The sequence below is a fragment of the Alexandromys fortis genome, unplaced genomic scaffold (assembly GCF_014885135.2).
Source record: "Alexandromys fortis isolate MF-2015 unplaced genomic scaffold, M_Fortis_MF-2015_v1.1 scaffold_122, whole genome shotgun sequence".
Lineage (NCBI taxonomy): Eukaryota > Metazoa > Chordata > Mammalia > Rodentia > Cricetidae > Alexandromys > Alexandromys fortis.
This window is the reverse complement of record NW_026068004.1, coordinates 3,550,445-3,577,160: the sequence shown is the minus strand read 5'-3', so window position 1 is coordinate 3,577,160 and position 26,716 is coordinate 3,550,445. Positions and strand designations below refer to the sequence as shown.

Genomic DNA, 26,716 nt, shown 5'->3' with positions numbered 1-26,716 from the left:
CCCTCCCCTTCTCCCTTCTCTCTCCCCCTCTCCCCTCTCCCGCACCCCACTCCCACCCTCACCCCCATGCTCTCAACTTTTGCCTGGCGATTTTGTCTGCTTCCAGTTTCCAGGAGGATCTATATGTTTTTCTTTGGGTTCACCTTATTACTTAGCTTCTCTAGGATCGCGAACTAGAGGCTCAATGTCCTTTGTTTATGGCTAGAATCCACTAATGAGTGAGTACATACTATATTCATGTTTTTGGGTCTGGGTTATCTCACTCAGGATAGTGTTTTCTAATTCCATCCATTTGCATGCAAAATTCAAGATGTCATCGTTTTTTTTTTACCGCTGAGTAGTACTCTAATGTGTAGATGTGCCACACTTTCTTTATCCATTCTTCCATTGAGGGGCATCTAGGTTGTTTCCAGGTTCTGGCCATTACAAGTAATGCTGCTATGAACATAGTTGAACAAATGCTTTTGTCATATGATTGGGCATCTCTTGGGTATATTCCCAAGAGCATTGCTGGATCCTGAGGTAGGTTGACTCCCAGTTTCCTGAGAAACCGCCACACTGATTTCCAAAGTGGTTGCACAAGGCTGCATTCCCAGCAGCAATGGATGAGTGTTCCCCTTACTTCACATCCTCTCCAGCATAGGTTATCATTGGTGTTTTTGATTTTAGCCATTCTGACAGGTGTAAGATGGTGTCTCAAAGTTGTTTTGATTTGCATTTCCCTGATAGCTAAGGAAGTTGAACGTGTCCTTAAGCATCTTTTGGCCATTTGAAATTCTTCTGTTGAGAATTCTCTGTTCAGTTCAGTACCCCATTTTTTTAAATTGGGTTATTTAGAATTTTAATGTCTAGTTTCTTGAGTTCTTTATATATTTTGGAGATCAGACCTTTGTCTGATGTGAGGTTGGTGAAGACCTTCTCCCATTCAGTAGGTTTCCTTTTTGTCTTAATGACTGTGTCCTTTGCTTTACAGAAGCTTCTCTGTTTCCGGAGGTCTCATTTATTCTTTGTTGCTCTTATTGTCTGCTACTGGGGTTATACGTAGGAAGTGGTTTCCTGTGCCCGTGTATTGCAGGCTACTTCCCACTTTCTCTTCTTTCAAGTTCGGTGTGGTCAGATTTATATTGAGGTCTTTAATCCATTTGGACTTGAGTTTTGTGCATGGTGATAGATATGGATTTATTTTCATTCTTCTACATGTTGACATCCAGTTATGCCAGCACCATTTGTTAAAGATGCTTTCTTTCTTCCATTTTATAATTTTAGCTCCTTTGTCAAAAATCAGGTGTTCATAGGTTTGTGGATTAATATCCAGGTCTTCAGTTCGATTCCATTGGTCAACGTCTCTGTTTTTATGCCAGTACCTAGCTGTTTTCATTACTGTAGTTCTGTAATAGAGTTTGATGTCAGGGATGGTAATGCCTCTGAAAGTTCCTTTATTTATTGTATAGGATTGTTTTGGCCATGCTGGGTTTTTTATTTTTCCATATGAAGTTATTGTTCTCTCAAGGTCTGTGGAAAATTTTGTTGGGATTTTGATGGGGATTGTATTGAAACTATAGGTTGCCTTTGGTAGAATTGCCATTTTTACTATGTTGACCCTACCAATCCAAGAGCATGGGAGATCTTTCCATTTTCTGGTATCCTCTTCAATTTCTTTCTTCAAAGACTTAAAGTACTTGTCAAATAAATCTTTCACTTCCTCTGACTTAGTATAAAGGAGCATAACACAGTTTAAACTCTTTGCATTATCTTCAAACGAAATTTTGGTTTGGGTGTCAGGTGGGTGATGTAATTGTAGATGATTGTTACTCATTGATGATTTCATTTGGAACATCTTATTTTTAAAAGATGTAGAGAAACTTTAAAGAAAATGAGACTGAAATGGCCATCTTACTTCCAGGAATCCTCAGAATGAGATTGAGCTGAGATCTGTCTCCTCCCGTTTTATATTCCTCTCTGGTGCTGGGATTAAGGTTGTGCATCACCACTGCCCAGCCTCTATGGGTATCTAGTGTGACTATTGGGATTAAAGGTGTGTGCCTTCACTGGCTGGTCTATATAGCATACTAGTGTGGCTGCTTTGCACTCTGATCTTCAGGCAAGCTTTATTTATTAAAATACAAATGAAATATCACTACACATAAGGATAATTGAGAGTGTGGTTGGATAAAAATGAAGACATCTTATTTATTGGAGTAAGTAAGAAAAAACCCCATAGGAGTTTTTAAACAATGTTTTATTTGCTGTTTTGGCATATTTGAATAGAGTTAGTGGTTTTAAATCACTGTAGCTAAGAGCCCCATTTGTCATCTGGGCATAGACATAATTGAGTTTAGTTGAAGGAGCAGTTTGAGCAAAGTTCAGGTGAATCAGTAATTAAAGGAATTAATAACAAGGTCTAAACATAAAGAAATGAATTGGTGCCAGTGAGCAAATGTCAAGGCAAAGATCAGTTATGAATGTCAAATCAGCCATCAGACACACTGAGGTAAGAAAACCAAGAGTAGCTGGCATGTGTCCTTACATTCCAGCACTTAGAAGACTGGGCTCAACCTGAGCTGCACAGTGAGATGGTTCCTTTAAACAGCAACACAAAACTGGAGAGATTGCTCAGTTTAACTTGCTGCTCTTGCAGGGGACCCAAGTTCCCTCTAGCATTCACATCAGATGGCTCACAACTGCTCTTTAAGTAACTCTAGCTCCAGGAGATCTAACATCCTCTTCTGGCCTTCACGGGCACCCTCGGCACTTACACATACATATATTAAAATAAAATAAAATAAAATAGTTGAAAATCAAAAGCTAACACTGATAAGATAGGTGTTCTGGCAATTTGAAAGACTTGAGAGCTTCCATCCCCCCATCACATCATGCTGAAAATAGTTTCCCCTCAGCTGCCTTTTATTCACACCTTTGTTGTTGTGACCCCCTTTCGAGATGTAACCATTTTATAAAATATTTAACCTGAAAGCTAATTTTTATCTCTATAAATCATTTCACTTTATAATTCTAGAAAATATGAGAAGTGTATAGTGCAACCCTTGTGATCAAGATTATTTTATTCTGTCCCTTGAGTGTCAGTCTCCCCTTTTCTGAGGCCCTAGCAATTAATGATGCGTTTTCAGTGTCTTAGAATTTTGCCTTTAACATGATATTTTTGAGATTCATTGATGTTGTGGATACAACAGTCTGTCCCATTTTACTACATGTATTCTGGCCTATTAATTTCCCCACACAAAATGACCATTTGAAGGCTATAAGAGTTGTTGCTATTATATCATCAGATTTCTTTCTTTTAGGCTTAGACCAGATAATGATAAATACTGAGATTTTAAAAAACTAGTTGTATTAAAACAACCAGTAGCCATATTAAGCTGCCTATTTAGTGGGTTACATATTAAAGATAGGTGAGCTGTGTGTCTCTTAGACATTAAGAATGATATAGAAAAACTTTATATTTAACTATAAAAATATTTAAAAGAGTTAAATAAATTAGGGCACGGATTAAGTAAAAGCACTTAAGATATTTTTACACATCTTTAACATTTAGAAACTCATTTATTAAATCAATATGGTAATTGCATATTTTAAATCTATTAGTTTAGAAATAAGTTACTTAGATGTCTGTCCCTCTGGACATCATTTACTTACTTTGATAATTAGTGCATTTAAAGGTAATGAAATCTTCATTTGTTCCAAAAGGATGTTCTGGGAACCTAAGTTGGCATTGGGATAACTGTTTATACATTCATTCATTTAGCCAGCCAAGCAGCCTGCCTTTGAGTGCTTGCTGTGTTTGATCATTAATAGTCTCCTTTGTGGTTGAAGAGAGTAGCTCGAGTGCTTAAAGTAAACACGTTTGAGAGAAAGACGATGTTATTTATTACACTGAAGCAATGGGAGTAAACCAGACACAAGCTGACAAGTGTGGTTGCTTTTTATATGGGGCATGCAGATTGCAGTAGCATCCTAGGATGCTGTGGAGAAAATGAACTGCCACATAGAAACTCGGAATGAGGAAGAAAGGATTACGATGTGATATAAAACTATGGATGTCAGGGATGGAAAGGGTCTGGTTTCATTTTTGAAGTTCTTGAAATAGGTGTGCATTGAGAGCTAAGGAAGAGCGGGAAGAGTGAACAAAAGTCACAGGTTTAGCCATTTATATTTGCTAGCTACTAGGGATAGGAGTTTGGAATATAACACTACTACTATATCTACATAAATAGATAATAACATTCTCCCCTCCCCCTTTTTCCTTTTATTGGTTTTTGAGAAAGGTTTTGTTGTTGTTGTTGTTGTGTGTGTGTGTGTAGTCTTTGGCTGCCCTGACCTCTTGAGTTAACAGAGATCTGCTTGCTTCTGCCTTCAGAGTGTATTAAAGGTGTACATTTCCACTGCCTGGCTAGATAATAACATTTTAATTAAGAATATTTTCAACCTGAAGCTTGTTAAAGAAAGGTCATATTACTGTGTGATAAAGCAGGATTCTTGAATTGATATATGATGTACTTTATATAAAGTAATGTATATTTTATGTTGAGAATAAAGCCATTTAAATTACTTGATCTTTTAGGTTTCTTTTCTTTTCTTTTCTTTTCTTTTCTTTTTTTTCTTTTCTTTTCTTTTCTTTTCTTTTCTTTTCTTTTCTTTTCTTTTCTTTTCTTTTCTTACAGGAGCTTACTGTTCAAACTGGCCCACAGCTCAGAGCTATCACAGAACTCACAGCTATCCTCCTGCCTCAATTTCTCCCAGGTGCTAGAATTAGAAGCATAAGTTGTTATATTTGGCTGTTTCATTTTTGAAGAAAACTCTAGGACATTTCCATTTTATCTCTTAGAAAGGAACACAGTTTCCATTAATGTTTTCTTCTCATTTCTCCCATTTTAAGCTCCTGGTAACCATTTGCTTTCTGTATTTATGAATTTTATTAATCTGAATAGGTCATACAAAATATTTCAAAGTTGTTTTTTGTTGTCCTCTATTATTTTGCAAAAATGTTTATGAAATAACATTTATTTAAAATTTTATAGCTATATATAAAAGTTTATGGTAAACTGTAATACTAGTTTTCTAGATACATTTGGAAGTAGAGTTGTGATAATTGTTCATAGTCTAAAAGGGATTTGAATAAACATTATGGATTAATACATGACCATCCGAATACTAAAGTATGTTTGTTAGAAATCAACTCAGTATATCACTCAGAAAAATCTCCTTGTGAACTTGCCTAAAAAGATGAGAAACAATATTGTTATGAATGAAGTAAAATTTGAAATTACCTCAGCTACTACTAACTCAAGTACAAGGAGCAGGTGACCTAACTTAGACATACATTTCAGTACAACTGTATGTACTGATATGTATTTTCACTGTTGGTACAGCACACGTATGAGGCCCTGCTTTCAGTTCCAGAAAGGCTGTGTTCCCATTTAGTAGTTAAGATAAAATACATTCAAGGAATTATGAGCATATAAAAGTTTTCTATAGCTTAGAGAATAGGTGGTGAAAACAAACAAATAGCAAGTGTAGTGTGGGATAATGCTTTTGTACCCTGTGAAGATTTGTTGTTTGCATTGTTTTAATAAAATGCTAATTGGCTACTGGCGAGGCAGGAAGTATAGATGGGGCAACCAGACTAAGAGAATTCTGGGAAGAGTAAAGGAAAAGAGTTAGGTAGCCACCCTGTTGCTGACAAAACAAGATGAAAATGCTACACTGAGAAAAGGCACCAAGCTACATGGCTAAACATAGACAAGAATTATAGGTTAATTTAAGTTGTGAGAGCTAGTTAATAATAAGCCTGAGCTAATAGGCCAGACAGTTTATAATTAGTATAAGCCGCTGTGTGTTTTGTTGGGATTGAACAGCTGCAGAACTGGACAGGACAGAAATCTCCGAGTACAGTGTAGAGCTGAAAAGTAAATAAGTGAAAAATGCATTGACCGGCACATTGGAGAAAGCAGAAGAGTAAGGTCTTATAAGTTTTCATATCAGGAATGCCTTAAAATTAGAATTGTGTCCAATATCAGTGCTTCAAAAGGAAAAGCTAAAAAGTCAAAATCCTTCAGAAATTAAAGAAGAACACAAACCCGCAGTTACTGCTAGCAAATTCAGTAGATCTCTGAGCACATAATTGAGTCAGGAGACAGAAAAGCAGCTACGATCTCAACAACACTTTGTCAATGTCAGGAATATTTTGAACTTAGTGATAATAAAACTGACAATTTGGGGGCTTATCCAAGGTAGTTATTTTGAAAGAAACTATAGCTTTAAATGCTTTATGAGGAAAGGTAAGAAGTGTCTGAAACTTTTGACCTGTTCATGTGTTAAAAACACAGGATGAATTGAGTCTACAGTAAGAAGAAAGGAACAGAATGGGGCCGACAAGATATCTTAACAGGTGTTTGCCGCCAAGTCTTGCAACCTGAGTTCTAACTCACGTGATAGGAGAGGACTGACTCCCACAGGTCAGCCCTCTGACCTCTTCAGGAATGCAGTGCATGCACCTCCCCCAGAAAAAGGGAAAAGAACAAAGAGTGGTAATCTGAGTCAGGCCCTGGTAGTACAGGCCTGTGATTCCAGATGCTTAGGAGCAGAGGCAGGAGGATTGAAAGCTCATGGCAGGCCTGAACCAAGGTGAACCTGAATCTGTAATAGTAATTAAGAAGAAATGAGTCAAGAAAAAGCAGTGAGATTAGAAGTGGAAACTACAAAAAAGCAGTACCGACCCTATGCATTTTTTTATATATGTGTGTATAAAAATTCTCTTTCTATCCCTTCCCCCCCCCCCCCCTCTCTCTCTCTCTCTCTCTCCCCCCCCCCCCCCCCCCCCCCCCCCCCCCCCCCCCCCCCCCCCCCCCCCCCCCCCCCCTTCCAGCTTACTTCATGAGGTCAGCATTACTATAAGAGTTAAGGTTGGGCAAAGGAGATGAGGAGAAACTGTAGACCAATATTTATGAACACAGACCCCAAATCCTTAACCAGAAGTTTGCCAGTTCAGATTTTTGTTGTGAAGAAAGGAGGAAATTGTGATCAAGTGGGATTTGTCTCACTGATTTAGTAAAGGTTAAAATTAGACTCAGTTAATATGGTTCACTGTACAAGAAAGAGAAAACTGAAGAATCTTAACATTTAATATTCTAAAAACTAGGGATTTTTTAATTAAAAACATGTATGAAAATTATACATCGTGTTTAAACAAGATGTTAAGTAACTTCCTTCTGAGATTAAAAATAGGGGAGGATTCTTGAAGCCACCTGTTTTCATTCAATAGTTAATAGTGTTAGGAAAGAAAATTAAGAACATTTAAATTTAGAAAGAATAAGTTAAACTCTGCACAAATTATTGTTGTAGAAAATCTGAAAGACCATGAAAGCAACTAGAACATGAGTTCAGCACAGTCATAGGATGCAGGATTCAGGGTTGTGTAATCTCTATGTACTAGCAAGGCAGTGGAAAATTTAACGTGCTCCATCTAACAGCATCCACAATTATGAACTGTATTAGCAAATAGGTGCAGATCTGCTTACTGAAAACATCACCAGGAGAAATAGAGGAAGCCTACACAAATGGAAAGGAAGCAGCATGTTTGCAGAGAAGAGAATGTGCTGCTGTTGATGATGTGTGCTTATATAATACTTTTGTTTTTTAAGGCACGTCAGAGTTGTAGAAATTGACAAGCTGGCTCTCACATGTTTTTATGGATAGAAGACCTGAAAAAAAAAAAAACTCCCAAAGTTTTAGGCTATACATTGCTTGTTTTCAAAATCTTATGCAACTACAAAAACCAGGGTCATTGAAACATAGTTGAGAGGAATTCAACAGATAGATTGCAAAATCAGATTCTGTATATAGTCGGCTCACTTTTGACATAGGTAGTAATGTATTCAATTGATAGGATAACAGTCTCTCAAGAATGTCCAGTATTTCATGGTGGAAAATATACTGATCCTTACTTACTGATTTTCACTTGAAAATCAAATGAAATAAATAGAGACCTAAGTATAGAAGTTGAGAGTATAAAACTTTTAGAAGAAGGCATTGCAGAAAATAATTCTCATTTTGGAAAAGACTGCTTCTTTGTTTTGAAAGACATTTGATAAACTAGACTTTATTGAAGTAAACCCTTTTTGATCCTTATACAGTACCACTATGCAACATTGACTGAAACAGTACATACATCTGACAAAGGATTTGTTATTTAGAATGTATGAAAAATTATAACACAAATCAAGAAACTGACAAGAAAGAGACATATTACCATTCATCATGAGATTAGAACCAAGGAGACATAACTACACACCGCTTGGATAGCTTGAACAGAAAAGCACATGTTGCAAGAATGGAGCAGTAGATTTTCATACATTACTGAGAAGAGTGGGAAGTTTTTTGAGACAGGCTTTCTCTGTACCTTTGGAGCCTGTCCTGGAACTAACTCTTGTAGATCAGGCTGGCCTCAAACTCAGAGATCTGCCTGCATAAGCCTCCTGAGTGCTGGGATTAAAGGTGTGTGCTACCACCGCCCAGCTGAGTGGGAAGTATTTTAACAGTTTGAGTCCACTTACACTAAATTCTAGAAAAGGCAAAGCTAGAGTGTAATGATAGGAAGCAGATTTCTGGTTTATGTGATGGAGATGGTAGGCAAAGGAAGGTAACTTACTGCACTACACAGAAACTGTTGAGGGTGATGCATGTTCTTTGGCTTTGATTTGGATGCTGGTTACATGGTGTGCACATTATCACGACTTTTTGAATTATTTGCTTAATGGATACATTTTGGTTTTTGTTTTAAATCTTCAGGGAAGTTGATTTTAAAAATAAAACCGGGGTTGTGAGATGTCTCAGCATGTAGAAGTACTCAAACAGATTTTGCCCTATTGTTGATCTCTATGTAGTATATTTGTTTATTTTTATTTGGTGTATATGGGTGTTTTACCTGCATGTATGAATGTGCACCATGTGTATGCAGCGCCTATGCAGGCCAGAAGAGGAGAGTATCAGATCTTCTGGAAATGGAGTTACAAATGGTTATTAGCCACCATGTGGATGCTGAGCTTGGGTTCTCTGCAAGAACAACAAATGCTTTTAAGCACTGGGCCTTCTCATTATCCAGCTTTTGTATTTGTATTTTGATGTATAAATCTACAGTTTGGACATTGATTGATTTCACCAGATTAATACATGTATAACAGTAATCTAAAAACCAAACACTGGCATTTATCATTTCCATGAACACAGTTTTGTAATTTTCGGTTTATATAACTCAGTAAATTTTCCTTCTTAGATTTTGAAATGCTAGCTAAACACTACTCATAAACTCATGTAAATTGTTATGCTTAAGACTTGGATTTGTGAGATTTAGGATATAGAAACTACTGTGCTAATTCATTACTTTTTTTTTTAAGACTAGGATGCCATTCTTTTAATCATTATAAGCTTCCAGTTCATGCTTTCTAGAACATCTATGTTTTACATGGCTCTGGTCACATTTATATCAGATCCAGTAGACTCATTAATTGCAAAGCAGTGGCCACTTGAAAGGGTAGCATAGAGGCATATGCTAGCAGTTGCTTTAGGATGAGACCAGTGTGAAGCTCAGGTGTCTGAATATATTAGCACCTGGGCCTGCTATCATACCCCTCTACACTGACATTTTTTATCTAGGTTGTTGAACAGTGTTTTTTTTTTTTTTTCCTTTTTATTTCAGTAGAGATTGACTTTGAGTACTTGACTTTGTGTCTTCTATTGTACCTGGCACTGTAATCATACAGAAATGAGTAAAGTAACTTGTCCTTAAGGAGTCCAGAGCCTAGAGGAAACTAGTAATAATGTGAAGTGCAGTCGGTGATCTAAACAGGTAAAAAGTGCAGGACTGTTAAAAAGAGAGGGAATGGTAAATTCACGAGTATGGCAGGAAGAACATGATTTCCTTGGTTAATATTTAGAGTAAGTTTGAAGGTGGAACATGGGTTGGTTAGTGGTAGAATGGATATTGTAGATAGTGCAACTACTGTAGAGGTTAGGATGCAGAGGCATGAAACATTGTGTCTACAGAACTGATTTGGGCTGCAGATATTCATTTGGTAGATTGCTTGCCTTATGTGCACAAAGTCCTGAGTTTGCTCCTAACAGCTTGTAAATCAGACATAGTGGCACACACATACAGGGAGGCATCAGGACAGCACAGCAGATAAAGTACTTACCCTTCAAACCTTAGCTCCATACCTGGTACACACATAAAGGTGGAAGGAGACAACTAATTCCGTAGAGTTGTCCTCTGATCATGCACTGTGGGCACACACACCAACATGCCCTATGTACAGTAATCATGTCTGGCTAAAGTGTGAGCTTGAGAGCAGCACTGTTTCTCCTTTGTTGTTCAGTGCTGTTGAACAAGCAGCTGGGGAAGATAAATGAAATACTGAAAGCAAGACTGAGTCTGAGTAAATTACTTCAGCCAATCATGTGTCAATCTGGCATATTATGTAAGGCTTCTATTGCTGTGATGAAACACTGACCAAACACAACTTGGGGAGGTTAGTTCACTCCTACGTCCATAAAGCAGTTCGTTGTATCTGGAGGAAGAGTTTAGAGGTCATGGAGGGGTACTGGCTTGCTCCTCACAGCTTGCTCAGCCTGCTTTCTTATGGAACCCAGGACCACCAGCCCAGGATGATACCACCCACAATGGGCTGAGCTTCCCCATATCAGTTGCTAATAATTAAGAAAATGTTCTTACAGACCTGCCTACAGTTTCTGAGTCAAGGTTCCTTCTGCTCAGATGACACTAGTTTGTGTCATGTTGACTAGCCAGCACACTGGGATACACATTGTATTCCCATTTCTGAAACACATCGTCTCACTCTTTCCCCTTCTTATTCCTTCTCTTCTTTCAGATGGTTGTGTATGCACACATGAGGAACTAAGGATCAAAGCTCAGCAATGTTGTTTTTCTGAGTTTTGGTCTCCTCATCTATATAATGTACAGATTACATGATTTGTTTAGTTTTCTTGAGTGTATGAAACATGGTTGGGTGCTCAATACGTATTTGTAAATGAATAGGAAAACTATCAAGGAATATAGTGAAAACAAATTATGACAGAATAAGCAATAAAAGATTTATGCACGGGCTTGAGGGTGCTCTTATGTAGATAAAATCAAATAGTTGTATTTATAAATTTTCTTCTTAACATTTAGATTTGTGGGTCTCAGGCTATAGAAACTAGAGTATCTTTAACTGCAGAATACTTTTAGGTGTAAATCTCTATATAATATAACCATTACTAAGAATCAGTTACAGGAACTTGGGATATAGCTAGGAGGTGATAGTGTTTGATCTGCAAGTATGAGGGCCTGAGTTTAAATTCCAGCCATCACATAAAAAGCTAGGTATGGTTGTATGTTCTTGTAATCCCACCATTGAGGGCTGGAGACAGGCAGCTCTGGAATGCTCACAGCCTCCAGCCTGCCTCCGCCCCCACTTGTGAACCGGTGAGCTTTCAGGTCAGTGAGAGGCCTGTCTCATTGCAGTAAGGTAAAACATGTTAAAGGAGACACCTGATACGGTGCTCTGGCTACAATATGTGTGCTTAGGAATGCACAACCACACGCTCAAAGCACCCCCCCATACACACAGTTTTTTAAAATAAAGTAAGAATGAGCCACATACTAAAAACATTTGGCTGTTGCTTTCTTCTTGACTCAGCTGTGGCAAGAACCCTTGAACTGAGCTCTGTAACTGTGGTCTCTTCTCTCTCATAAATTTAGCTATGAGCTTCCCTTTTCTCGATTTAAAATTAGAATTTTTCTGGGTGGGGTTGTACATACCTGTAATCGCTACTGTACACGAAGCTGAAGCAGGAGGACCACAAGGATGAGACTCACCTGGGTAACTCAGTGAGATCCTATTTCAAGATTAAAAGCTTCCAAAACGGGCTGGAGGTGTAGCTAGCTAGCAGTGGGGGGCCTGGGGCTCAGCTATGGGGACCACCAATACAAATGAGCAGCTTCCCATGTTTTTGTCTTTTGTCATATTTGCAAAATGTTTGGTTTTGGAGAAGATTATAAATATTTCTTTAAGTGTTTTATGGTTTGCTGTAATATACAATTAATGTCATTTATTCCTTTATCTTTAGGGGTCTTACTGGGCCATAGACACCAATCCGAAGGAAGATACGCTGCCTACTCGGTCAAAGAAGAGGGCACGATCTGTAGAACGGGTAAAGCTCATTATCATGATTCGTGAGTGTTGAGCATACCAGAAATGTAGACTAACAGTTCTTTTCCAGTAGAGTGGCTGTAATCATAAGCAAAGTAAGATTTTTGTATGATACTGTTATGTATTTTCAGACCCATTTTGTTTGATCTTCACCCTTTGAGCAAAGGAGGTAGTTTAGGGATTGCTTGAAGGTTTTGTTATATTAGGGCACACCTGCTGTGTGAGACTCACACCCTGGCCAGCTGAGCTTCAGCCTGGTATCTTTCTTTGCTCTGCACCTCCAGCACTGAGGGTTGATTTTAAATAACAACCATTTCACAGGTGTTTTTCCTACTTTGATCCATATAAGAATCACTTGTATACAATCTGTGTGCCTGTGTTGGTATGACTCCGTGGTGAAAGCTAATATACAAGAATGAAAGAAAAGACCTTTGGTTGATATTTCAGTTGTGCATTTTAATACAGATAGTCAACACTTCAGTTGCTACCATATGTTGACTGCCTCTGTTTTCCTCACCCTTTCTACAGTTGCAACATTTCAGCTAAACTCATCCTTTTGCTGTTTGACTTGTTTCAGGTGTTTACTCCTTAGTAAAGCCTTTGCTAAAGTCCTTTAATAAAGCCACACATAGTTTATAGTAATTTTTTTCCTAGATTCTTTTTTCCTTCACGGGACTGATCTCCTCATAAAGACAAAGAAAAGAAGTGTCCACATCTCTAACGTTAGTGTGCACATAGCCTAAGTGTCCACTTTTTTTATTTATTTATTTATTTTTGGTAATTTTGGTTTTTCAAGACTGGGTTTCGCTGTAGCTTTGGAGCCTGTCTTGGAACTAGCTCTTGTAAACCAGGCTGGCCTTGAACTCACAAAGATCCGCCTGCCTCTGCCTCTCCTAGCGCTGGGATTAAAGGCGTGCACTACCACCACCCCGCTAAGGGTCCACGTCTCTTAACGTTAATGTGTCACAGAGCCTGTAGTAGATAGTAGATGTTTGTAGTAGATCAAGGAAGAAAACATGGAATGTGTGGTGAAATAAATTTGACATGTGACTGCCTATTGCTGGTAAAGGAATATAATTTCTAAGTCTTGAAGACAAGGACCAAGACTATATATAGTGAGACTCTGTCTTAAAAAAGAGAATCAGGGTGTCAGATTAGGTTTGAATCAAGGCTACATGAGGCATGACCACAGAAAAGCTTAGGTAGGCAACCTCATTGGAACCAAGCATAAATTTAATTATATTAAATGAGAATTTTGGGACCTCTGTTGTTTGCTTTTTAAATGAACCAGAGTTTAAGAAGATAGGTTTAATACCTGGATATGTTAAATACAAAACATCTGTTGTTTAATACAGCATCTGTTGGCAGAAATTTGAAGGAAGGAAAAACGTGTTCACAGTGCTTAGCCCATGATATTATCAAGCAGTTTGTATGGATAAGGTGAGGGGCTGAGAAACTGGTTGTTTTGTTATTTAACTCTTAGGACATTACTGGAGTTTGACTTTATTTTTGGAAGTTGGATTTGTCTATAGGGTTGGCAGCTTTGCATACTTTTTGGATATCAATCTTTTTTTTTTTTTACTCTAATTATTTTTTAATATTTATTTATTTATTTATTATGTATACAATATTCTGTCTGCATGTATGCCTACAGGCCAGAAGAGGGCACCAGACCCCATTACAGATGGTTGTGAGCCACCATGTGGTTGCTGGGAATTGAACTCAGGACCTTTAGGAAGAACAGGTAGTGCTCTTAACCTCTGAGCCATCTCTCCAGCCCTTACTCTGTAATTCTTAGAGAAACCTTGTGTACTTTTGAGAGGTCCAGACTTCTCTACAGACCGTTGACAGTTGTATAGTCAGGGTCTAAAGAAATAGAGGATTCATGGTGGAGAAGCAGGTCCTTTTGAATGTGAAATTTAGACATGGCACTTGCTAAATTCAGTTTTTTACTATGTATTTCTTAATTTTTGCTTTTAAGTTAAAGTGGAAAAGTCTCAAAAACAAGACATCCATATGGACCACATTTTCTAAATACTGTGGATGCTTGCTTTATTTTGGCTGAGTTGTCTGTTAGTTGGCAGTGTGGGAAAGGAACCTATGTGAGGAGATGAGTTGAGAGCAGGATTCATATGATCAGATAGACACATGCTTAATAAATATTCTGAAAGAGAATGTTCTTTAAGCTCAGGATAACTTCCTGCCCTGATAAACCAATGTGACTATTTTTAATGTGGAAAAATCTTAGGGGCTGGTTGTCTAGTATGTACTATTTTTCATCAGCGGGTTTTGTAATATATATTGCTTTTATTCTAATACTACATTTTAAGTGACCATTGGATTTTATTTAAGGAAACACCTTAGATCATGTATGTTTTAGTAACATTTGTAAATTTAGTTAATTTAGTTTATCACGGAATAGTAAAATTAGGAACAGAGCAGTTTACAGTATGAAGTTGCTGTAGCCATGTTTATAGCCACAATTCTATGGCATTTCAAGGTCCCTGCCAGCCAGCGAGCTACAATAGACAACAGTCAAGTCCTCTCCCTGTAGTCGGCCCTCCTGCCTCAGTCAGAGTTTGCCCTGGCAGGACGGCCCAGAAAGCCGGCATTTTAAAACAGCACAACTTTTTTCCTGCTACGGCTGAAAACCAAAAAGCATGCCTTCAGCTTTTCATCAACACCATTTAAATGTTTCGTGGCAGGACCTCTTAATGAGCTGCAGGGTTTTGCAGCTGAAGCTAAGTCAGGAAGCCTCTCTTAGATGAGAGCGCTTGCTTGCCTCTAGCAAGCGGAGCAGACCCAAGAAATTTCTGCTACCAAGAAAACATGCTTCACTCCATTCTTTCCCAAGCTTTCTCAGGCTTTTTGTGGATTCAGTTAGCCCCATGTTGGGCGTAAGCGAATGCAGACAGATTGTCAAAATATAGACAGCTTTAATGGAGGAATAGACTTACAGAACCACCGTTCCAGTGGAGACCAGGAAAGCAGAAGCGAGTGCTGGGAGCACGCTCGCCAAATTTATAGGAAAACTTTAGCCTGAGGCGAACATGCCCCCTAAGGGGTGGGACTTATCCCTACAATGGTGCAGGAAGGAAGGAGTAGTAGGACTGACAGCAGAAGGTGAAGGTGGAAGCTGGAGACAGGTTGCCTGGGTTTTCGTAACCCATTGTAAATATATATCTGTGTGTGTGTTGGGGGGGGGGAGCCGCTGCAGGGAAATGAAGAGAGTATAGCAGTGGTGTCCCTCGAGCACCAGTGTGGAGTTTTAAAGGGGGGTGGCTAGGGAGATGGCCCAGCTGTTAAGAACACTGGCTGCTCTTCCATAGGTCCCTGGTTCAATTCCCAACACCCACTTGGCAGCTCACAGCTTTCTGTAACTCTAGTTCCAGGGGTCTGATGCCTTTTTACAGACATACCTGCAGGCAAAACACCAATGTGCATAAAATAATAATAAATAAATTATTTTAAAAATAGTCTGTAATTATCCTTTTTGGGACGAAACAATGAAATTGAAATACTTAGTTCTTTATGGTGAAGAAAAAACTAAGTTGTGTACAGTTAGGAATCATTTACATTGAATTAAGACAAGAACTGGAAGGTGGACAGATAATTAGAAAAGGGATAATAATTTTAAAATCACTTAATTTTATTCATTATTTTGCATGTATGTATGGGGGGTGAGGCACACAAGTATAGGAGCAGGCACATATGTGCTGTGGTATGTGTGTGTACGTTAGAAGACAAATTTTGGGATTTGTTCTGTCCTACTGCAGAGTCTGGGGATTAAGTCAGGTAATCAGGTTTGTGCAGTAAGTGCTTTTTACCTGATGAGCCATCCCGCTGGCCCAAGAAGATGTTCTTCTAGAAGATAGTCTATATTTGGCTGTTTATAAGGTGGTCATGCTATTATTTGTGACACAGTTTCTCAGTTGAGTCAGAGAAAGAGTAAGGATGTATTTAAAAAAAAGATAAAAGGTTTTTTTTTTTTTCCTTTCTTTCTTTTGGTTTTTTTGAGACATGGTTTTTCTGTGTAGCTTTGGAGCCTGTCCTAGAACTCACTCCATAGACCAAGCTTATCTCGAACTCACAGATATCTTGAGCTTTGGGATTAAAGGTATGGACTACCACTGCCTGAGGGTTTTAAAACAGAAATCCTTTACGTAGGGGAAGGTTTCATATACATGAGACTCATTTTAACAACTGCATAGGATTTTTTTAAATATATAACACTATCAAGAGAGTTAGTTTGTGTACAATTCAATGCATAAAGTTTTATAACTTGAATATTTTGGTACCTCACTACTTGTGAAATGTTAAATGAAACTTTCTCATTATTTCCATAAATTTTTCTTCTCAGGCTGCCACTAATCTGGGGGGAAAAAGTGTATCTTGATATTTATTCCAACCTTTGGATGGATTTTAGTTTTCAGCATAAAGGACTTGCATATTTCTAGTTGGACTTAATCCTGAATATTTTGTTTCATAATGCTATTATAAATTGAGTTTTAAACATTCTCCAGTTGCTTTGCAAGCATATAAATTTGATTTTTCCCATTCTTCCCCTCCCTCCTTCCCTCTTTCCTGTCTTCCCTCCATCCCTCCTTCCCTTCCTCCCTCCCTCCCTCCCTGCCTGCCTTCTGTCCTACAATCTTGATATTTGTAATTATCATTTTAAATGACCTGGAATGCTCTCTAAATAATTACATAATCTACAAACACTGATCGTTTTCCTTTCCTTCCAATTATTTTTTTTCCTCTGTCTATGTTAGAAGTTGTACTTGTAAGCCACACTGAGTCTTGCTCTCTTGTTTCTATTTGACATTTGCTGCTTTTTTACTGAAACATTTTTTTAACATTTAATTTGTTTGGTTAGTATAAATCTATAGTATGATTGTGTTTGAATTACTATTTTCGTTTAGATATATTTTAGTATTCTGTGCTAATTTACTTGTTGACTTTTAAACTATATCTGGTTATATATATTTTATTTATGTAAATATATAATTTCACATTCACAGTCTGCTTAGAGTTAGTATTGTGCTTTTTCCATGTGGGCGTCTTTGCTACTTTCCTCACCTTGAATCTTCCTTATTGTAATATATTATCTGTATACGGTGACAATTCTTGAAAAGACCTATGATTTTAGCCTTGAATACATGAATACATGACTTAAAATTTAAGAAGAAAATATTACTCTTTTGTATCATCTTCCGTTTCTGGTGCTTTGATGAATTACTGCATTGAGCGAAAGGCCAGTCCTCTGGTGCTTTAATGTATACATCAAAGACCCAAGTTTTCTGTATGTTATAGTTTACTTTTGGCCAAAAGAACTTTTAGGTATGTCTTTTTACCAATAAATCCACTCCCCTCCCCCATCTCTGAAAGGAATAGCTGTATTTTTATCACACGAGTAGTGTATGTGTGCTCTTACTGTGTGGATGTGCTGAGATAGAGTCTTGCTTTGTAGCCTTGACTCTGGAGTCCTTGCATCAGCCTCTTAAGCACTGGGATTCACTACATCAAATCACATCATCACCAATGTGTTGCATCTTGAATACTTACATTATAGATTGGCTTACTTTGATTTGCTGGAGTATTGAGATTTTTTTTCCACTGTGATTCTCTGTCGTTTCTGATGAGAAACTCTTGTCATTTTCTTATTAATAGTCCCTCCATATGTAATTTATTATTTTTCTTTAGATGTTTTCTATGTTTATTTTCCAGAATCAGATAGATATATCTATTATTTTTTTTCTACTTTTGTCTGTTCTTATCATGGTTTACTGAGCTGCTTAAATTTTCAGATTTGTCTTTTGCTCACGTTGGAAGTGTTAGTCATTATTTCTTTATATTTTTTCCTGTCCCTTTGTCTTTATTCTTTTCAGCCATACCAGCTAGGTTTTTTTTTTTTAAATTGTATTGACTAGTGTTGTTTACAGTGATATTTCCATTGTCTACATAAATCATGAGTTGATAGTGTATGAGATGATTGGTTGTGTTTGTTAGCCAAGTGGAAACCTGATGAAACAGATACAAACTGGGACCAGAAGTTAAATATATGGACTTATTTGAAACTTGTGTACTAATATTTTTAATAATTAAAGAAGAGGAAGAGTCCCAAGACCAGGAGAGAGACAAAATGCAAATCTCCATCAGTGTCACCTCGTGAATTCTTCCAGCAATCCAGAACATTGCATAGATACATTTTAAACAAGAGCCAAAATACATGATATATATGTATGAATCACAATAAGAATAATTTAATTTTGCATTAACATATAAAAACCTGTACTAATGTGAAACTTGAAACTAGCAGGGTTTTTTATCTTAATCAGTAATAATTTGTACCCAAATTTCTTTAAAGATAAGTATTTGTAACCCATTGGATCTAAATGATTAAAACCTATAATTTTTTTCTGTGAAAACAAAAGCATAATTTTCCCCAAACATAATGCATCCTTAACTTTTACTTTAAAGACAGCACTTTCCAAAGTACACAGGTTGGTATAGCTCAACATTTTTTTAAGCAGTATCAAGACAGAGAAGGGTTAATATGAGAAACTGCTGGCCAGCAGAAGAGACCTTGAGTGTTGTCACAATGAAGAAGAACTTGGCTTAGGAAAGAAATATGGGGAGCCGCGCTGATGGGCACAGTGTCCTTGACTACCAGTATTCCCTGGAAAAATATTTTTTTTGTTAACTTCTCCGGCCACAATCAAATATTTCCTGTTTCACAACCATACAGTTTTTCAACTGCAAGCAGTCAATTCTCTACAACCCATACACATGCACATGTCTCCTTGTAGTATCTCCACCCACCTGTGTGTGGGCCAGAGAACAAAGAAGGAAGGTGGTGGCCCTTGCTGTTCCTCTCCTTAAAGAAGTTTGTCTTTTGTGACCCAAAGTCCTGGAATTGATCCAGTAAAAACATACAGGAGGCTAGAGGCAGAGGCTGCCTGCCTCATCTCTTCCAGGATAACAAAGAAGGTCACTAGACAAAAACAGACAGGCTCATTCATTTACACACACCTTTTTAAATTTCTAGATTCATACTCCCTTCTCCAGGGAAACAGGGACACACATCCTTTACACATTTCAAAAACTAAAGCAATTGCTGTTGTCCTTCCTTAGTACCCTTAACCTTTAAAGTATCTATAAGTAAATGTATAAGCAGCCGTTTGCTGTTTTCTCGGACCATATACTTTTTTTACACTTATGTACAAATTACTTCTTATTTTACAATTATACTTGAGCTACTTTTTATTTGTGTATATATATATATATATATATATCACAGCTAACCTCTGTTTTGTATTTACACTGCACGCTTAGTTTTTTATATTTACACTGCACAACTGCTGATACTCCCTGGATATACTTAACCACACCTCTGAGCGCCCTTGGAATCTGAGGTGTCCCTATGAAGACACCCTTCCCCAGAAGGCCCCACGTTGGGCACCATCTGTAGGAGCCCTTGAGGCCAAAGAAAAGTCAGAAGAAGCAGAAGACAGGATAGAATCAGGAACTCTGTCTGGTCATGCCAAAGCATCCAAACAGCCCAGAGTTTATTTCAGAACTTGCTTATATACAAAAGCAGAACAAAGCACAGCACAGACGGTCAGTCAGTATCTAACCAAAAAAACATTCCTGTCCTTGAGTGAGCAGCCTCCTTTCCAACACGTGCTTGCTGCAAGCAGCCTTAATTTCTATTTGATGTTCCTGAGGTTTGTCATCAGCAGTATACTGTCTACTAGATAAGAGTGTTCTTTTCTCGTGGGACTAAATCAGAAGTCTCTCATAGCCCTCAAGGTTATAGGAAAAAGTAGAGCAGGCAAGCTTGAACTCAAGTGATTTCTTTAAGTCAGAAATGACTCCAGATGGAAACCTGAGTCACACGTGGGTTCCCACAGCCTTCTACTCAGTCGTCAGTATTTTTTCACTCTTTGAGATTGCAAAAACAACTTAAGGAAGGGTTTGTTTTAGTTTCCACATACGAGAATATGTAAACATTATACTTGTCTTTCTCTGCTTTATTTCATGAAATGTCTTCATTTCATTTCCTGCAAATGGCAAGATCTCATTCTTCATGGTTGAAAGATATTCCATTTTGTGTGTGTATTAATATATACATACTTGTACATATGCACACTTAATGCACACTACATTTATCTACAACTACTGATGGCCATCTCTGTTGTCTGAGTTTCTGCCCTGCCCGGTTCCCGCAATTGTTAAGTCCCAAAGAAATCAACAGAGGTCTACACTAGTTATAAACTGATTGGCCCATTAGCTCAGGCTTCTTATTAACTCTTATAACTTATATTAGCCCATTATTCTTGTCTGTGCTAGCTGCGTGGCTCGGTACTTTATTCAGCGAAGCAGTCACATCTTATTTCTTCTGTGGCTGGGTCAGGACTGTGGACCAAGCTTTCCTCTTCCCAGAATTCTCCTGTTCCTGTCTACCTGTCTGGTTGTCTCACCTGTGCTTCCTGCCTGGCTTCTGGCCAATCAACGTTTATTTAAAATATAATTGACAGAATACAGACCCTTGTCCTACACCGCATCTCTTAGCTAAGAATAGTTCTGATATATATGGGTGAATAGAGAGTGTTGTCTTTCATTGTTGTATACCACAGAGTAGGAAAGCTGAGTGATGTGATTCTGAATTTATTTTATCTGCCTGAGTATTTTGCCTGCATGTACGTCTGCACCAAATGTGTGCCTGGTACTCACAGAGGTTGGAAGAGGACATTGGATCCCTTTGAGCTTAGACTTGCAGACCACAGTTGTAAACTACCATGTGGGTACTGGGAACCAAACCCTGGCCCTCTGGAAGGACAACAAGTGCTCTTAATGACTGAGTCGACTCTCTAGCCCCTAATTTTAATTTCTAAGGAAACTTCATACTGATTCCTGTAATGACTTTAGTTACCTGCTGCTAACAGTGTATGAGCATTTCTTTGTTATCACATCTTATCAGCATTTTTCTTTGTTCTGAGTGGAGTAAGATTTTTAGTAACATTTTATAGATTTAATGTGCATTTTTCATTTTTAATCATATTCATTTGTTTTTATGTATTCTTTTTGTTTTGTTTTTGACTCTACCCTAGAGATTGCTATGTAGACCAGGATGACCTTGAATTAACAGATTCTCCTGCCATCTGCCTCACCCAGTGTTGGGAACATTGGGATTAAAGCTGTGCCCCACCATGCCTGACTTTTTCATAGATTTTTTTTTAGCTTATTTTTAGAACATTTATCACCTTTTAATTGGACTAGTTTTTTAGATGCTAGCCCTCATCAGATAAACAACTGACATCTTCTGTTGTATAGAATGTCTCGTTGATATTCTGCTTGCTATATACAGAAGTCTTTTAGTTTGATGTGATTTCATTTCTTAATGAAATGTGCTTCTATAGTTCTATCCAGAAAATCATTGGCTATGTCACTGTCTTAAAACATTTACCCTATGATTTCCTTCTGGAGTTTTCAGTTTTAGGTCTTACTTTAAGGCCTTTGACCCATTCTAAGTTGATGTTTGTTGGTCTTCAGTTTCAGTGCATATGATTATCTAGTTTCCTCCGGCATCTTTTGTTAAGAAGCTATAGTTGGTCTGGTGTATGTACTTGGCACCTTTGATTAGAGTCGGGTAGCTATGTGTCCGAGTTTGCATTCTATTGTTTTGATAAAAGACCATGACCAAAAGCAATTTGTAGAGGAAAGGTTTTACTAGTTTCACACTCTCCATTTTAGTCCATTATTGAAAAGCCAAGGCAAGAACTCAAGTAGAAACAAAAGAGGAATGCTGCTAGCTAGCTTGTTTTCTGTAGCTTGCTTAAATGGCTTTTTTTTTTTTTTTTTTTTTATGTACCTGGGTGTTGTAAGGAGAGCGAGTCCTTTTGTTTTGTCCTGCCTGGCTAGCTTACACCCAAAATAACCACACAGAATTGTATTAATTAAATTACTGCCTGGCCCATTATATCTAGCCTCTTCATGGCCAACTCTTACATCCTGATCTAACCCATTTCTATCAATCTGTTTAACACCACGAGGTCGTGGCTTACCAGGAAAAATCCTAACCAATGTCAGTCTCAGGCTGGAGCTTCATGGCGTCTGCCATACTGCCCTTCTTCCCAGCATCCTGTTCTCTTTTCCCTGCCTATCTAAGTTTTGCCCTAGCAAAAGCCAAGGCAGTTTCTTTATTCAACCAATGAAAGCAACACAATACAGAAGGAACTCCTACACCACCTGGAGGCCACTTGCCCAGTGGTGGCACTGCCCACAGTGGGCTGGACCCCCTCATCAATCATTAATCAAGAAAAATGCCTACAGGCACACCTGTAGGCCTGTCTGATAGGGGGCATTTTATCAACAGAGGTTTCTTCTTCCCATGTGACCCAAGCTTGTATCAAGCTGATGAAAAAATCCAGCACACTGAGAATGAGGGAATTTATTTCTGGGTTGTCTGGTCCATTAACCTAAATGTCTGTCTGTTTTTATATTGGTATTGTGCTGGTTTTGTTACTGTGGCTCTGTTGTTATATATGAAAACAGATGTTGTAATACCTGTAGCTTTGCTATTTTTTTTTTTTTTTGTTTTGTTTTGGTTTTTCGAGACAGGGTTTCTCTGTGGTTTTGGAGAGACAGGGTTTCTCTGTGGTTTTGGAGCCTGTCCTGGAACTAGCTCTGTAGACCAGGCTGGTCTCGAACTCACAGAGATCTGCCTGCCTCTGCCTCCCAAGTGCTGGGATTAAAGGCGTGCGCCATCACCGCCCGGCTTGTAGCTTTGCTCTTTTTGTTCAAAATTGGCTTTGTTTTTTGTTTGTTTGTTTTGTAGTTTTTGTTTATCTCCCCTTCTATATGAGTGTAGGTTGGTTGGTTTTCCTGGTTCTGTGAAGAATGCACTTGTATTTTGAGTATTGTCTTGAATTTATAATTTACCTTAGGTAGTGTGACCATTTTAAGTGTTCTCACTTAATATATGTGAAAGGCCTTTCTGCCATTTTAGTGTTTTCCTTCTGTTTCTTTCTAAAGTTCTTTGTCATTTTCCATGTAAAAGTGTTTCAATTTGATGAGCTTGGATATTAGATTTTGGTGGGGAGCTCTTATGAATTTGGTTGGTTTCATGAGTATGTGCAAATTCATTATTGGAGAATAGAAAAACTGCTGGTTCTTAATATTGTTGCATCCTACTTTATAAAAAATGGCACTTATTGGTTCTGATATTGAGGGAATTCTCTGATGAGACCTTTTGCAAGTCATACAAATTTCTGAAGCTCTGTTTTCTCTAGTTCTTGTTCAGGTTAGATTGTTCTTATTGATAAACCTTTTAGTTTACTAATTCTTTCCTCTTTCTTTTCCATTCTTTTTTTTTTTTAAGATTTTATTTATTTCCTAAGCATACAATGTACTGCTGGCAAGGAAGGCACCACCTCTTATTACAGATGGTTGTGAGCCACCATGTGGTTGCTGGGAATTGAACTCGGGACCTCTGGAAGAGCAGCCTGTATTCTTACCCTCTGAGCCATCTCTCCAGCCCCTCCTTTTCCATTCTTATATAAAGCCAGTGCCACTGTTTCTTTCACAAATGGTATTTACCTAGTTTTTATTTTATTCATTTTTGTGTTTTTAATTCTTCATGAGCTTTTCCTTATTTTTGTTCAAATGTTCTTTATTTCATGAGCATATTAATAGCCGTTTTAATATCTCTTTCATTCTAACATCTTAATCGTAGATGGACATCTGTAGATTAATTTTTCTTTAGGGATTCTTGCTTTCTTGGGGGTAGGATGAATCCAGAGCCTTGGACCTCATGCAAGCCCACAATTACTGTTACTAAATGATGAAACTAGCTCCAAGTATGAGCATTTAAGAGTCTTGCTCAGTTATGGCATGTGAAGGTCAGAGTTATATCCAGAGAAATTGGCACCATGGTTACAAGTTATTTATTTCTTTTTCTTAAACTTTTAACATTGATGTTGAATTTTTGAGACACTTTAAAAACAGGCAACATTGTGTGATGTTTTGGAACCTTATGTTTAACAGTACATAGGACATATTACTTACGATATTGTTTTTTTGTTTTATGTGCAAGCAATAGCAATAATATTATACCAGAGAGGCTTAAACTATATATATATTTCTCAGGTGAAGGCAGAAGTGTAGATTGGGTCAGAGGGACACAGAGTCCTGTTGCTCTGCTATCATTCAGATGCCCAGATTCTTTCTAATCTTGTTTTTCCAGTGTTTCTTTGTTGTTGCCTAACTCAGCTTTCAGGATAAACAAGACTAGTCCTATCATATGTATGTTCCAGTGCATAATATAAGGGAAAGAGATTGCAGGCAAGCAAGCTTCTTTCAAAAAAAGCCGCAGACATTTCATGTTTTCCTCACATTTCATTGACCACTGACGTAGTCACAGGGCTGCAGCTAACTGCAGATAAGCCTGGGAGAGGTAGTTCCAAGCCTGCAGCTATGAGTAGATAGATAACTGGCTGAAAAGGAGAAGTGAAGAAGGTTCTTAGGAGCCAGCTCCACCCTACACTTCCCTATCATGAGACTCACTGAAGTTGTAAGGGGGTAGCTGTACCAGTAGACTTGATAGAAATAGGTCAGTAGAATTTCATAATATAGTAAGAATTTGGAAGGGATTTTAATAGATACTCATTTTCATATTTAAAAAACACAAAACTAGATGTTGGAGATTTTGACAAAATCCCTTTCAAACTGTGTCAAACTGTTGGATATACGAGCTAATAATTGTTTATTTTGTTCTTGTATTTTAGGCCTCAACTCCATATAGCATAGATTCAGATTCTTTGGGAATGGAGTGTATTATTTCGGGAAGTGCCTCTCCAACTCTGGCAATCAACACTGTGACTAACAAAGTAATTCCACTTTTTCAACATTTCTAAATGTCTTTGAGTAATATATTTAGTTTACTTTTATATTGACAATAGAGTTGTGTATGGTGATATTCAGATGTTTTATCAATTTGTTTTGAAAATTTGATTGGTTTTCCAAATATGTAGTTGAAGCAAATAATTGTCGAATTTTATGAAATTTTCTTCTCAGTTTCTTTTCTTGTTGATTTTATAAAGTACTCTGATAAATAATTTGAGGGAGAAAGGGCTTATCCTGACTCACAATTTAAGAGTACAGTCCATCATGTTGGGAACCCAGGTACAGAGTGATGAATGCCAGTACTTAGCTTGATTTCTCCATTTTTATATAGTCCAGGGTCTTTTTTTTTTTTTTAAAATTATTTATTATGTACACAATGTTCTGTCTGTGTGTATGCCTGCAGGCCAGAAGAGGGCACCAGACCTCATTACAGATGGTTGTGAGCCACCATGTGGTTGCTGGGAACTGAACTCGGGACTTTTGGAAGAGCAGGCAGTGCCCCTAAGCACTGAGCCATCTCTCCAGCCCCCTATAGTCCAGGGTCTTAACCCAAGGTATGGTCTTCCCCACAGCTAAGACGGGTCCTTCCACAGCAGTTAAAGTAATCAAGATAATCCCTCATGGGTGTGTTCAGGCCTATCTCTCAGATGATTCTACTAGAATCAACATAATAGGCATCAACAGAATCCCATAAAACAAGCAATTTGCATAATTCTAACAACCGCATAGAGATTTTGTAATGGTTGTCAGCCTGTTTTTGTCATATCCAAGTCTAGAAATAAACCCAGAAATCACATTTGGTAGTCTGCTGTATTTTTGGTGATATTGGCGGCTAGATACACAATGGAGTACAAATGCCTCTTCTTCCAAGACAGTTCTCTGTCAGAAGTCTTCACGTGTGTTGGGAGCTTCATGAGTTGGCTCTTCCTGTGAACCATGGAGTCTTGAGACCTCGCACCTTTGTTATTCGTGTTTACATTCCTCACTCTTGCTTTTACCTTGTCCCTGGAGCTTTTGCCCTCTTCTCTTCCTAGCTGTGTCTGCACTGTTTTCTGCTTTTCAGTCTTTGATTTTTCTTATTCACATATGTAAGTACAAATTTTATATCGTGTACCTATGGGATTTGTTTATAGGAAGGTAAAGATTATCAAGGTTTTATTTGTGACATAATCAGATTTTAATTTTGAAAGGACACTTAGAGTAGAAGTATAATTATTTTTCTTTCCATATGGCAACTGTGGAATGATCACAGTCACTTGGGAAGGAAGTGTTTGTGTGTTTCCTGGTAGTGATGGAGTTCTGTGATATCCTAACAGTTTGATTACTGTCTTTGTGAATAGGGCCTAGACATCTGTACATCTTAGTAGCAACTCTATAATGATGTGCAGCTAAACTGAAAATTTTCTGGTGAAGTATATGATCTGAAATTGGAAATCTCTACTACAGCTTTTGCAGTAGTCTAAAAGATGCCGAGGGCCTAACCATGGACAGCTGAAGTTATTAGGACCCAGGAAGAAATAATGTTAGGACTAAGTCATATGATGTCTAAGAAGTCGCAGTTTTTGCATTTCTTTCTTAGATACCCA

General features: G+C 37.9%; 1 protein-coding gene across 7 annotated transcripts in view; it reads left to right on the top strand.

Annotated features, from left to right (window-relative positions):
- Positions 1-26,716, top strand: part of Foxj3 (forkhead box J3) — an 821,428-nt gene that overhangs the window by 46,743 nt on the left and 747,969 nt on the right. For 5 of the 7 annotated variants that reach the window (XR_007595256.1, XM_050161430.1, XM_050161427.1 and 2 more), the window contains 2 exons: positions 12,142-12,225; positions 25,013-25,114. Coding sequence is in view for 6 of the 7 variants with exons in the window: in XM_050161430.1 (XP_050017387.1) it covers positions 12,142-12,225; positions 25,013-25,114 (186 nt within the window). In the remaining variant the exon portion in view is untranslated. The remainder of the gene's footprint in view (positions 1-12,141; positions 12,226-25,012; positions 25,115-26,716) is intronic. The other 2 variants (XM_050161432.1, XM_050161431.1) reach the window with 1 other exon arrangement.